General features: G+C 47.4%; 1 protein-coding gene across 1 annotated transcript in view; it reads right to left on the reverse strand.

Moving 5' to 3' along the window:
- WDR3 (WD repeat domain 3) overlaps positions 1 to 13,126 on the reverse strand; it is an 18,816-nt gene continuing 5,690 nt past the window's right edge. Inside the window, exons 9-26 of the mRNA XM_063394278.1 lie at positions 12,185 to 12,280; positions 11,659 to 11,889; positions 10,794 to 10,887; positions 10,344 to 10,445; positions 9,581 to 9,666; positions 9,047 to 9,182; positions 8,282 to 8,338; positions 7,544 to 7,644; positions 7,297 to 7,408; positions 7,055 to 7,189; positions 5,727 to 5,777; positions 5,441 to 5,506; positions 4,548 to 4,640; positions 3,950 to 3,997; positions 2,494 to 2,537; positions 1,898 to 2,026; positions 1,322 to 1,415; positions 1 to 704 (exon numbers count right to left, since the gene is read on the reverse strand). Of these exons, the coding sequence (XP_063250348.1) occupies positions 549 to 704; positions 1,322 to 1,415; positions 1,898 to 2,026; positions 2,494 to 2,537; positions 3,950 to 3,997; positions 4,548 to 4,640; positions 5,441 to 5,506; positions 5,727 to 5,777; positions 7,055 to 7,189; positions 7,297 to 7,408; positions 7,544 to 7,644; positions 8,282 to 8,338; positions 9,047 to 9,182; positions 9,581 to 9,666; positions 10,344 to 10,445; positions 10,794 to 10,887; positions 11,659 to 11,889; positions 12,185 to 12,280 (1,831 nt within the window). The 3' untranslated portion in view covers positions 1 to 548. The remainder of the gene's footprint in view (positions 705 to 1,321; positions 1,416 to 1,897; positions 2,027 to 2,493; positions 2,538 to 3,949; positions 3,998 to 4,547; positions 4,641 to 5,440; positions 5,507 to 5,726; positions 5,778 to 7,054; positions 7,190 to 7,296; positions 7,409 to 7,543; positions 7,645 to 8,281; positions 8,339 to 9,046; positions 9,183 to 9,580; positions 9,667 to 10,343; positions 10,446 to 10,793; positions 10,888 to 11,658; positions 11,890 to 12,184; positions 12,281 to 13,126) is intronic.

The following is a 13,126-nucleotide window of genomic DNA, read 5'->3' on the forward strand; positions in this document are numbered from 1 at the left end:
TTATGAACAAAACTGTCTCATAAAGCAAATATAAATATGCCTTTAATAAGAGTGCAGCCATGTTTCTCCCTGTCCCACTACAGAGTGAGTGGCTGTAGATCAAGTCCTCACACTTCAGCAGAAATCAGAGCATTTTCCACAGGCCACAAGCCACCAGCAGGTGTCAGTGAAAAGTCTTGCCAGCTGCCTTCCCTGAATAGGCATGGTCTCACCAGCAGTCTGTGTGCTGGGTTCCATTGAATCAGTGCTGCAGAATGAGCTGATCTCAGGATAAATAAACTGCCTTTCTAACAGGCATTCCACTAGAGGAGGAGCATGTGCCTTTGACAGCCACCTCAGAAAGAGTCCAAATGCATCCATCTGCAGCAGACTACAAAGAGTCCCTCTCAGAGACAACCACTGAGCTGGGTTTACGTGCTGGGGGAGAGGACAGACTTTGTCTCAGCCACTGGACATCATCACAGATGTTCAGCCACAAGAACACTTCCATGGTCAGCAGTGAGGCTACATGAGTCCATCCAGGTGCTCTGGGTCTTGGGCAGCAAATGCTAGAGCACTGCAAGAACCATCTTCTCTTTCTTCTTCCTTTTTCTCTTCTTCTCCTCAAAACGTTCAGTGGCATCAGCAAAAAATGTCACCTCATCCTTTGCCTCAATCTCCCTCTTCAGGAACTGGAGCCCTGCCATGTTGAATCCCAGCACATCCTGCAGAGACAGACCAGCACCACACCGTCAGGCACACCCCAAGCCAGTTAGGCAGCAGAGAGTCCTGCACTGGCCCTCTGCTGACCCTCTACTAAGAGATGATGAAAAGAAGACAATCCACAGATTAAAGAAAGCAATGTTTGTCTAAATGTAAACTTTGTCTGACCAGGAGAACAGTCAGTCCTGCGCTCAGTTCCCCACAGTCCTCCCTTAAGAGCGGCTATAATCCACCGTATTTTCTGAAAGACGAGTTGCTGGCAGGCACGTGAAGCTTCCTCTGGGAAAATGCACAGTCTGCATTGAGGCAGCAGCCCACAGAAAAGCCCAAGAGAAGCAGGGCTTCTACATACTAGAAACTAGTGAGCCAAGACCCAAGCACATGTATCAGGAAACCAAGTGCAAATGAGGCAGGGAGAACAAGCATAAGCTCACCACTGGGTATTCTCACATGAGGAGGAACATAAGGAAAAGGCAGCCTATTTGCGAAAGAGGATGGTTTAAATGAGCTCAGACCCCCAAGCAGCTTCCCCACTGGACACCACAGACAACTCATGCTCACAAACATTGTCTCATCCCATTACTCTAGATCCTGGAAAAGGGGAGGATGCAACACTCACCCGTGCCTCACTGACTCTGGAGATGGTGGTTTTCTTCAGATTTTCTATCACTGTTACCAGCATCTGGTTGCTTGTGATCTGCCCAAAATGTATCCTGTGAAAAAAGCAGGCAGTGTGTTAGAAACATCACAGAGGCCTTCTCCTGAGCCTCTGTATGTTCTGGACATACAGGGTTTTTTAAATTAGCCCTCCCCAGATCAGCACTGGACATGGACACACATGGACAAATTGATCTGGAAAAGCTGCTTTCTTAAATTTAACAGTTGTTCAAGGGGAAGGTCTTTCTGAGGACAGGGGTCCTACAGTGACTTTGTGCCTCCACCAGTGCCTCATCAGACTTGATGTGGGATCTTTTCATTCCAGGGAGACTTGGGCCAGCAGGACCAGCAACCCCATCTGGGCATGTCAGCACTGCATCCAAGCAGTTCATTCCCACACACCATTCACTGTAGGCTGCAGAGATTCCTTATCTCCTCCAGAGACCACACGTTTATTCTCCAAGATGCTTCCCAAGAGGTGCAGGCCCAGAGACTCAGAAGAAAGCCCAGATACTGTCTGGGCAGGTAAAGGACTCACTTGAGCAGGAAGAGGAGAGCTCGACACAGAAGCTCCACATCTGAACCCAGCTGAATATATTCATTGAAGAGTCTGAGCAGGTCAGGGACATAGGAGAAGGGCAGCACCAGGAGAGACTCTTCCAGCTCACTGAGGGAAAAAGCAAAGGGACACAAGCATTAGCCTCAGCCACTGCACTGCTACAGATGAGCAGGAAACACATCCACACAGGTGAGTTCTGGTACTGTGCTAAGCATTCCTCACAGCTGGTCCATGACTGCCAACAGCTCCACAGCCCTGGCATCTTGTGGCACAGGGAGCAGGCACACAGCCTTCCCTCCTCAGCATCCCCAAACTGCTATCCACGTACATGCGCATCTCCAAGCGCCCAACCCACATCCAGAAGCTCCAGTCCATACTCCCCGTGGAAGGAACACTTCCCATTCCCCAGCTCCATGCATATTCCAAGAGAGGCTGCCAGGAAGAGCTGACTCCAGACTCTCTAGCACTGCCCATACCTTTTATGAGAGAGCACTTAAGGACCCCAGCCAGTCCTGGGCCTAGAAACCCAGCACTCAGTCACAAACCTGTTCAGCAATTATGCTCTTGGGACTCACCTCGACTTGACCTTCTTGAAAACTTCCAGCACGTATGCAGAAGGCTGCAACAGAGGAAAGACACCAGTCCTGCTTAACAAGAAACATTCCAGGAGCAGCATGCCCTAAGTTCCATTTCACACAGTTAAAAACACACCATCACTTCTTGTGAGACAGACACACCAAGCTGAATATAACAAAGGTGAAACCCCTTCGGCTTCAATCAGCTGCCACTCTGAGAAGTTCTCCCTCAACCTTCTCAGGGTACTCTACACTGGTAAAGAATATTGTGAAAAACCTAATTTATATTTAACCAGCTAAGTAATCTCAATTCATGCCAATGAATCTTGTACAAATTGGACAAAAAGCTTGATAAAACAAATTATATATAAAAAACCTTATACAAATTCATCTCCCAGACTTAAGTCTTACTGCTCCTCTCTATCTGCTGAAGGCTTTTGGCAGATACAGAGCAGACCTGGGAATTGGGAAAGAAAAGTGCCTGTAACTACTAAATCATGGGATTGCATTCACTTCTGTTCAGTCTACCCAACTTATAATTAAATAGACCTATAATCATGGAGGAAGGGACAGAAGGGCTCTTGCAAGGCATTCACAGGTAATTAGAAGGAAGACAAAAGCTGTTTCATCTGGCACTGACATTCAGCTTTGAGCAACCTGGACTAGTGGGAGTTTCCTTCTGCCCAGGGCAGAGGGGTTGGAACCAGGTGATCTTTAAGGTCCCATCCAACCCAAGCCATTGTACCATTGCATGAAAAGGGGAGAGTGAAAAAACAAGGATCTTCCTAAGGTTACTTAAAAAGCACAGTCTGAGAGTGCACACTGGAATAAACTGGGAAAACTAATCTACTCAGAATAGTGGATTTTCATTTATCAATGAAATCCATGCATCCATGTCTGTGTATTTTGTAATATGTCAAAAATCCACAGAATTTAGTGAAAACTGCTGTGCATATGACATGAGTGAATAAGGGCACCAGCTCTAGCCTGCAATACCTGGACATTGAACTACCATACAGAATTTTCTCACTGTAAACTCTGCAAGAATGAAAACAGAATCAGTGACTGGTGTAGCAACACCACATAAATAAACCTGGAAAGGGTTTGAACTAGCTTTCCTGTATCTTGGAGAAGAGTGTAAAACCCTGGCTCACGATAAGGAAGATAACAAGGTCATGGCTACCATCAGGGTTGTTTAACCCTGACAGGGTTAAACTTTTGTAACACACATGCATGATACTAAAAAATAATAACAAAACAAACAAACAAAAAAAACACATCAGCATGAAAGCCCCAAATTATGTTCACTTTGCACAAGCTTATTGCACAAGCAAATAAACTTGAACTAAGCAGTCCTTCCCCACAGCAACCCAGCATGTTGGCTCAGCCAGCAAATCAACCAGCCCCCCTCCAGCTGAGAATGGACTCCAGGCTGTGGCCTGGGCATTCCACTTACTGTAATATTTCCATAGGCACGGAGGATGGGATTGACAGGGAAGGGAACCTGCAGACACAGAAGGGTCAGAATGAGGGAGGTGTGTGTGTGTGTATAAATGCATATTCAGAACAAACTTACCCACAGGAGAAGTGAGCTTTTATTGAGTGTCTTCCTGCAATTCCCACACCTCTGCCCTCCCCAGAATGTTGCTTAAGGCCTCGTTTGAAGCCACCAGACAATCTCATTTTCAGATATATATGACTAACTCAAACACGGAAGAATTTTCTTGTGTTTCTTGTCACCTTTCCCACTTCTATTAAAGCCTCTTATTCAGCAGAGAGTGTTGAGATGAAGGCAAAGATGAGGCTTTAGGATGAACCTGCAGCAGCACACTCTTCAGGGTTAACACTTACATGCTTTAGGCATAAGGATCATTGTAAAGAACAGACTCCTAATTATGTCCCAGAGCATGGTGCCATTTACTTCTCCAAAAGATCTGAGCAAATGTCTGCTGCTTCCAGCTGTCATGACTTTATCTGCATGCTAAGCCTTTCTGCTTGAGCTGGAAGGATACACCCAACAGACCTTGGGATTTTTACAGTCCTCAGTCTTTTACCTCTTTTCCTGCAGCTTTGCATATGGCATTGTGTTCCTTTAGTTTTGCCATCTCTTCTCTGTACAGCTCGATGGCTTCCATAATCCTCTCAGCCTGTGCAGCACAAGAACAGCACATCAGTGACACCAGACAAGCCAGGGCAAGGCTCAGCTGGACAAACACAGTTGGAAGCAGAGGTGCTGACACAAAGCACCATGTGGCATCTCCCCTGACAACCTCTACTCCAGACTGCACCACTACCCTGAACACACAGGTCATGTCCTGAAGATGTCACACACCATCCACATCCCCCACTGCCCTGGGTGCTCTCTGTTGTTGCTTTGACCACCATCCCCAGCAAGTCATGCCCCTTTGAGGCACAAGCCAGGGTCAGACCACTTTGACTATTTGGATTAAGGATTTCTTCTGAAAATCACCAAACTGCTGAAATCTACAAGCACGGGATTACCCACCCCCACACCTTCCTAGTATATCTCCCACGTCAAGCCCCACAACAGATTCCCACCTTCCACAGATGCCCACTGGACTGCACAGCCCTCCAGGGAGAGGCTTGATGCCTTGAGAACATCCCAGCTGCCTTGTGCTCCTTTGGGATGCAAACCCCACAGGGCAAGAGCAGCCCTGTCTGTCCCACATGTGACAGGCAGCTGCAGCTACAGGAACCACCCACCTCATTCCTCTCAGGAGGAAAAAATTCCTGGTGTGTGACCCTCCCAAGTCAAAGCCCTCCCTGCTGCTTTGTGAGCAGGACAGACTGCCTCTGCATGCAAGAGCAATCTGCCCTTAAGTGACAGCACAGGTTCGTCTTCAATCTGATGCTATGACCCTGTGACAGCTCCCCTTGAGAGAATGGTAAAGCACAAAGCCACGCTGGCAGAGCCACAGCACCTTACCGCTTTGATGGTTTCAATGGTCTTCTTTCCTGCCAGCCCTGTCTCTCCTTGCCTCTCTCCAGGCACCTACAAAATACAAAATACAGAGCTGCACTTCCATCCTTCCACAGTACCACAGCCAACTGCATCACGGAGCAGCCACAGCTTCAGCACCACCTCCCCCCTGTGCTGCCTCAAAGCAAGAAATTATCTTTTCTCCCTGGTAGCTCTTCCATGCCTCTTACAGAAACAGTTTTTCCACAGTTTGTACAGTCAGACTGACACACATTCAGATGGTGCAACTCACCACAGGCTGTTCTTCTTTTGCCACACTCTCTTCATATTCAGCTTCTCGTTGCTAAAGAGGATGAGAACACAACATATTAACAGAGGTGAGGAAGGCAAGGATGCAAGTCCCTTCCAGATGGGTTGAGCAAGACAACCTGGAGGGCTTCATGCAGCCCATTGCAAAACCAGGACCAATCAGCAGAGACCAGCAATGCCAGTGGCAAAACATCCATTTGTCCCTGAACCCAATCCCACAGTGAACTCTAGAATCTCCCACAGAGAAAGAAATCCAGGTCTCTGCTCTGGATGCAGGAACAGCCCTTCAGGATCCCACCAAGTCAAGCCAAACACCACAGTTCACCACCACACCTTTCACCAGTCACACAACACAGAGGGAACAAATGCAGAAAAATCTCAGAGTTGTCCTGGGCTGCAAAAGGGAAGAGTCCATGGTCTGCCATCTCTCACCTGAAAGGGCACCAATTATGTTATCCATAGTTCACTATTTAGTTCATGCCCACCTTGCTATTCAAACTTGACCCAAAACAAACTTTTCTGGAATCTGGAAAAGAGCTCTCTCTGTCTCTCCTTTTACCAAACACAGGGCATAAAGGTACAGCATGTGGGTCAGCTCTTGCAAACAGGCTGGGATAAAAAAACCCCAAACATCTGCTGCAGGTTTCTCATCCACTCCGCTTCTGCATTTCTGCCTCCTTTCCCACCCCACCCTGTGGTTTGAGAACTGCCTTACTAAGGGGTGACAGAAACAGGCTTCTCTGAGGGACCCAGCAAAAAGATGAAGAGTTACAAATTGTTCTGAGGGAATTTCTGATTGGATATCTGAAACAAACACATCAGCCAAGCCCCCTTGGTGGCTCAATACTGGAACAGGTGCTCAGACAGTCTGGGAAATCTCCTTCCTTGGAGATGTCAATGTACCAAGGCAAGTCTCTAAGCAGCTTTAAGGACATCCAGCAGTGAGCAAGGGGTTGGACTGGAGACCTCCAGACTTTCTTTCCTACTGAAGTCCTTCTGAGTCTATGATTCCTCACAATACATTCTCAAATGGAATGGAAGTGGCTTCTTCCAGTATCCATGAGCTCTGGGGCCTGCTACTGAGGCAGAATGGACCTCTCACAGTTGGAAAAGGGACACAGTGTATTTAACAGGAGCAGTGCTCTCCATCCCTCCATATCAGCTGTCTGCTGGACCACCTCCCAAACACACTTGTACTGAAAGGTGCACCAAGAGAATGTCAAAGACTGTAAGCAACAGAGCTGTAGAAGGCCACTAAAGACCAAAAAGAAGCCTGGAAGTTGTTTTTGATAGGAAAGATGCAACTCTCACCATCTCCCTCTCCTCTTCTAGAATCAGTGGCTCCCTTGTCCTCTCCCAGAGGCGCAGGGACTTGTCATGGGATGCTGACACCACATAGTCTCCATTGGGACTGAGTGCCAAACACCAAACCTCCTGGTGATGCCCCTGCACAGATGACAAAAGAGGTATGACATTAACATCATCCAACTTCCACCCCTGAGGAAAATCCTGCTCATGCAGGATTGCTTTCAACAGACTCCAAAACTTCCTACCTCCAGTGTCTGGATATGTTCAAATTTATCTGCATCCCACTGCTTAATCTTGCTGTCCTTCCCAGCTGTGAAGAAGAGATGGGATTTGGGCACAAACTGCAGATACATCACACTGCAAGAAAAAAAGGCTCAAATTGATACACGTAGGGAACTCCCCCTGTTCTATTCTGGATAAAAGGATTATTGTTGGATCACAATTCCTTGGAGACAAGCCCACAGTCCTAAGACGCTGTAGGATTTCACTAACCTGTCATCATGGGCAAAGAGAGAACGGTGACAGTCCCCGAAATCCAAGCCCCAAATCTTCACATTCCTGTCAGCAGAGCCGGTGGCAATTAGAGTCCCATCCTACAGAGCAAGAGAGGAGGGTGTGGGGAGCTGGCTGGCAGCCCCACGAGAACTGTTGCTGCCTCCTGAAATGTGGCCTCCTGACCCCTCCACCTCCTCCCCAGTGGCCCATGCTCTGGTGCTGGCACAGCCCACTGAGAGCACTCTGGCCCTCCTCTGACCCTCTGCAGGTATTTGTTTATATCCTGACATTTTTCTTGGCTTTCAATGAGCCTCATTCCAAAAATACCTCAGAGCAAGATGCAGCTCAAGAATGAACTGGCACAAGAGGTGGCTCCCTCTCAGCACCTGCCCTCTGCTCCCACTAACAATTCAGGCTCCTCTCACACAGTAACTTTAGCAGAAAGCAGGCTGTATCTGTAAGGTCCTGTAAGGGGCCACTACAGCATTTTGATTTCCACTCACTCACAAAATGCCCCAGGGTCAGTTCTGTCAAGACCCCAACTCTGACACCCCTCGCAGTGAGCACAGGACTGCAGTATAAAAAGGGGCTTTCTGTGTCCCACCCAGAAACCGCTGAGTCAGGAGCAAAGAGGTGACATGAAAGCATTATCCTAGAGGCCCGGATGCCAGCAGAGGTTCTCACACTCATCCATATCACCACAGTCCCACATTACACAGCCCTAACAATACTTACATAGCAGATGTCCATACACAGCACCGGCAGCTTGTGTCCATACAGAGAAAGGAAAAACTGAAGCAGAAGAAAGGTGACTCAGTTAGACATGCTGGGTAGAGAGGTGTGCAAATATCAAGCTCCAGGCTACTTCTGCTCTGCCTCAGGAGCTGTTTTTCTAGCAGTGCCCCACTTTTATTCTTGCCCTGAACACTGCTAGCAGCAGGGTCATGAGGGCAGAACTGAGAAGAAGGTGGAAGTGGCCAAGCAAGCTGAACTAGCTCTGTTTGCTCTCTAGCTAACTCTGGTGCCAATCACCAGTGTCAGTGGAGTTCATTTCTGTTTCTCTCCATATAACTGCCAGCACCAGTCTGTCTTGTGTCACTCCCTAACATTCCCATGCTAATACACAGCTCACAAATCCACCACACACTGCTACCGAGGAAGGTTCTCCTCCCATAGGCTTTGCCTCTGCCATGCTCTGTTTAACACCACGTGAGACATATTCCTCCCCACCTTTACAGCGCCTGACAGATCTGGAGTACCACCACATCTGCAGGGTTTAGAATGAACCTTGCCACCTGCAGCCTCAGAACACTTTTCAAATGAAAAATGGATCTTCCAGTTCCCAGTGTGGAACAACCACGGTTCTGTCAGGTTTGCCAGCAAACAGGCCCCTGAAGGAGGATGCACGTTCCACATAAACCAGACACTTTCCCTTTGTATTCCTGATCTTGCAGGCTACATCCCTTCCTGCATAGCCTCACAGCCCATTTGGTCACACACCTTGAGTGTGTCAACGTAGAACACCTTGACAGTGCAATCCAGTAAGGAGACAGCCAGCAGCTTCTGGTTGGGGCTGTACCGCACACAGAGCACATCTTCATCCAGCTGCAAAATGCGCAGGTGTTTCATGGAAAGCCTGGCAACAAGAGGAAAACAACTGTTATCCCAAACAGACAAACTAGGAAGGGAAATGGATACAAATCCCACATTGCACCCTGGGAAAGCGAGTGAATTCCAGCATGCAGCACCTCACTCCTCACTATGACAGCACTGGAAATAAGCAGGCTCTGATGGCTGATGAACTTCACTGCTGTATTTACAGCAACGATCTGCAGGCCCAGCCTGATCAGACACTAAACCCACACACAAAAAGGGATCAGAATGAAGCAAGTGCCCCTCTCCAGCTAAACTCAGATCTTCACAAAACTGCACTGAGCCCATGTGTTCCACACAGATGTCATGGGCAGTTCTTGCAGTGCACAGCAAAGGCCAAAGCACCCGTCAATGACAATGTCACAAGGATTATCTTCTCACCTTTTCTGAACACTGCTCTCATCCTTCACAAGCTCAAATTCCCAGAATTTGACACATTTATCAGCACCTCCTGTCACAAAGCCATGCTGTAGGGGAAAACATGAAAGTTGCTGTGAAACTAGTTCCTATCACCCAGAGAAAATCTACAAGCAAGGAATTGTCAACACGAAGGAGGTTTTTGAAATTTCCCACACTCCCACACTATTAATGATTAAATGGACACCACCAGGAGCACTTACTCTGGCTAAAGCACACATTGGCTGAGTAACAACAATTTCAAAAGCTCTAGCTTATTTTGGAGATCTAAGACAAAGACCCCAAATGTAAAACAAAACCTGGACTGAAACTTTGGGATTGAAAGCAGCCATCTCAGCTGCAGATCACAATATGCTTTTGATCTGTGGGCAGCTTGAAACTCTCACTGTTACTGGCTAACACACAACTTACCACCACCCTACAACAGAGCCCTCTAAAGGAACAGAAGTCCAATGTTTTACATTAAAAAGGAGGGTAAAATCTATCCCATATGTTTTCATCTGCAGGGTGGATGAATATCAGGCAGATTATTTCTCACTATGGTTGTGATTCCACTAGGGAGTTATTAGACAATACCAGCTGCATCCTCCACCTGAGGATGAGGAGTTCCATGCTTCCATGGAACAAAGCATGTGGTGCGAAACACATTCCACAGCAAGCACAGGACTGAAGGAAGGAATTACAAGAAAAGATGTGCAGATAACACTTGTAAGGGTGGCTGAGTTACCTGGTCTGGTGAAAGGGCAATGGACCACACTGCCCCATCGTGAGCATCAAGTGTCTCTATCAGACTGCCAGAAGCCAGGTCATACAGCTGCAGCTTCCCTGTCTGGGGGGAAAGACATCACAGAGGAAGAATCAGCCTCTGCTCACCACTCATGAGAGCTCCCGGCAGAAGAGCTCCCGGCAGAAGAGCCCCCTGCCACCCATGTCCCCAGCAGCCAGCTCCATTAGGAGGCTGTTACACACAGATGGCCAAACTCCTGATCGCCATCAGGGCCTTCCCAAAGCTCTCATCTCTTTCCACCTCAAGCCACAAGAGCCCTCTAACGACTCTGGAACACAGCAGTGCTCCAGATCAGGAGAGGCAATGCATTTTCTGTGAGGCTGCCTTAATGGCATTTTCCTCACGCATTCCCAGACCTGGGCAGCCTGGAGGCAGAGGGCCACTCCTTACCTTGGTCCCGATGATGACCTGCCGATCTCCGGGGACGAAGAGCGAGCAGAGCGCGTACTCACACTCCATTGTGCGGATGCACTGCAAGGTCGACCTGTGGACAGAGCCCAAATCCTCTCAGCACACACAGAATCTGGCCTGCTCAGCAAGACATGCTCCAGGGTGGCCTCTACCTGTCCTTCAGATGGGGCCACCACCATCCTATTGATCCAAACACTACCCAGCACTACTGCTAACATTTCCCACAAAAACACGTCACTGTGCTGTCCACCATCATGACCTATTGCTGTTGTGAACAAGAACAGAGCTCCTGATTTTAAACAGCATTTCAGGAAGGGACAGAGTGTGAGATAGCGTACTCAGGAAACTGAGCTTGAAATCAGCACCACTCAAGAAACACTACATCAGCATGTAACATCAACAGCATGCTACATCAACACACAACACTCTAGATCAACACAATAGTCTACTCAGTCTAATGCTACACCCTTCAGATAAGATGCCAAGAAACCCACATGTTCCCTAAAGAACAGGCAGTAGCTTGTTTAGGGAAACAGTTAATACCTCTTAATAAAAATGAAAAAACAGAAAAAAACCCATAGCAAAATACAGTCTATATCCAACTGCTATGTATGATCTTTGTGTTTAGACCTTCTTAGTTGAAATTTTAGATCTACAGTTTCTCAGTTTCTCTAAAAAGGAAAAAAGAAAAATAATTTTCTATTTGTTTACTTTATTTATTTATCTTAGTTCCTTTACTTCAATCACTGTTTTATCTCTTTCCATTGTCCCCTGTTTCTTATCACTGCTTTGCTTAACACAGCATCCCTCAGTTCTGGGAGGCTGACACAACCAGACTGCATACCTGTTCCAAATCTTCACAGACTCTGCAGCTGCTGAGAGAATGGCAATGTTGTCAGAGCTAAAAGCCAATGTCCTGACATCGCTGCGGTGGCCTCCAATGGTTATCCTGGACACACGGACAGCCTGGGGCACTTGTGCTGATAGGTCCACGTTGTACAATTCAATGACATTGTTCTGGAGCAGCAGCACCATCTTCAGCTCTCCTTTTGGAGAGAGAATCAAGTCAAATGACCTGTTTGATTAGATAAAATCAGAGCTGTACACAGGGGCAATAAGACAAAGTGTTGGAGGGATTGATTATCGAGAACAACTGAGACAGAGGAATATAGACAGAGCACATGCAACAAGCAAGTGCACACTGAGCCACAGAGGTGTGAATGGACTGCAGACCATGGGAGGCTCTCCCCAGCTCCAAGCTAAACATATGTGGAGGGGGAAACTTCTTCCACCTCCACCGAGCCATGCAGAGGTCTCCCCAGGTAGCTGCATAACCACTCATCAGACTCTACAGCAGGCTTTCCACTCACTTGATTTTAGAAGAAGCTTTGACATTAGTGACCCGCTGAATCTCCTCCTGCAGGCTCAGCTCCACAGTTCTTTCAGGCTCCTCTTCAGAGTTCTGTCTGGAAATGTCAGATAAAGGGTGAGAGTCAAATGACCCAGCACAGCCAACAAAAACTAACACAGTGACAGAAAACATAAGGAAACCACTTTGCCTGCTGAACACAACACCCAGCAGTCCTAACCACATTTAAGAATAAGGACAGTGAAAGGTGGACGGTGAAGTTTATGCCAGTATGCAGACTACTAAAGACACAAACTGTCCTAAAAATGTCAACCTCCTCTGGAGCCAGAACACAAAGCACATTACAAAGATCAATAGAAAACAGGCAACAGAAGCTGTGTTTGAGAGCAAGATCAGCTTCTGCTCATCTCCTATCACTGACTGAAAGCCCTCAGCCATTGACAAAATGCATTTCCAGATTTACCTGCCCTGTGCTTTAGTTTCTACCCTGGAGCCAGACCCCTCCCTAAGGGATGTTCTGAGGCACCTGTTAAGTGCCAGGATACACAGAGACACTCAACACAGAGTAAACATTAAGAATACTCTCACCTGTATCTCTACCTGCTGTAAAACAGGAGATGAAGTATCAGACTCTCTGTGACTTCTCAGATGAAACTCTCATTCCTGCATTGCCTACCAAGAACTTACTTTGATGCACCAAGCACTATGAATGCCAATGTCAGGTAGAGCTGAGCAGCTCTGAAAAACCCATTCTATGTCCCTTTCTTTGCACACTTTAGCTTTTTTTTTTTCAGTGGGAAGACTGAGAAAGAAAGGTACTTCCTTAGTCTCTGGGAGCAGTGCTGCTCAGACAAGTACCAAGGATGCACAGAAAAATCAACCCCAAATAAACTGCTAGCACAAAGAGGCCAGAAGCTTGGAGTTCAACCACTGTGTAATGCTA

This window comes from Prinia subflava, chromosome 3 (genome assembly GCF_021018805.1).
Source record: "Prinia subflava isolate CZ2003 ecotype Zambia chromosome 3, Cam_Psub_1.2, whole genome shotgun sequence".
Classification (NCBI taxonomy): Eukaryota; Metazoa; Chordata; class Aves; order Passeriformes; family Cisticolidae; genus Prinia; species Prinia subflava.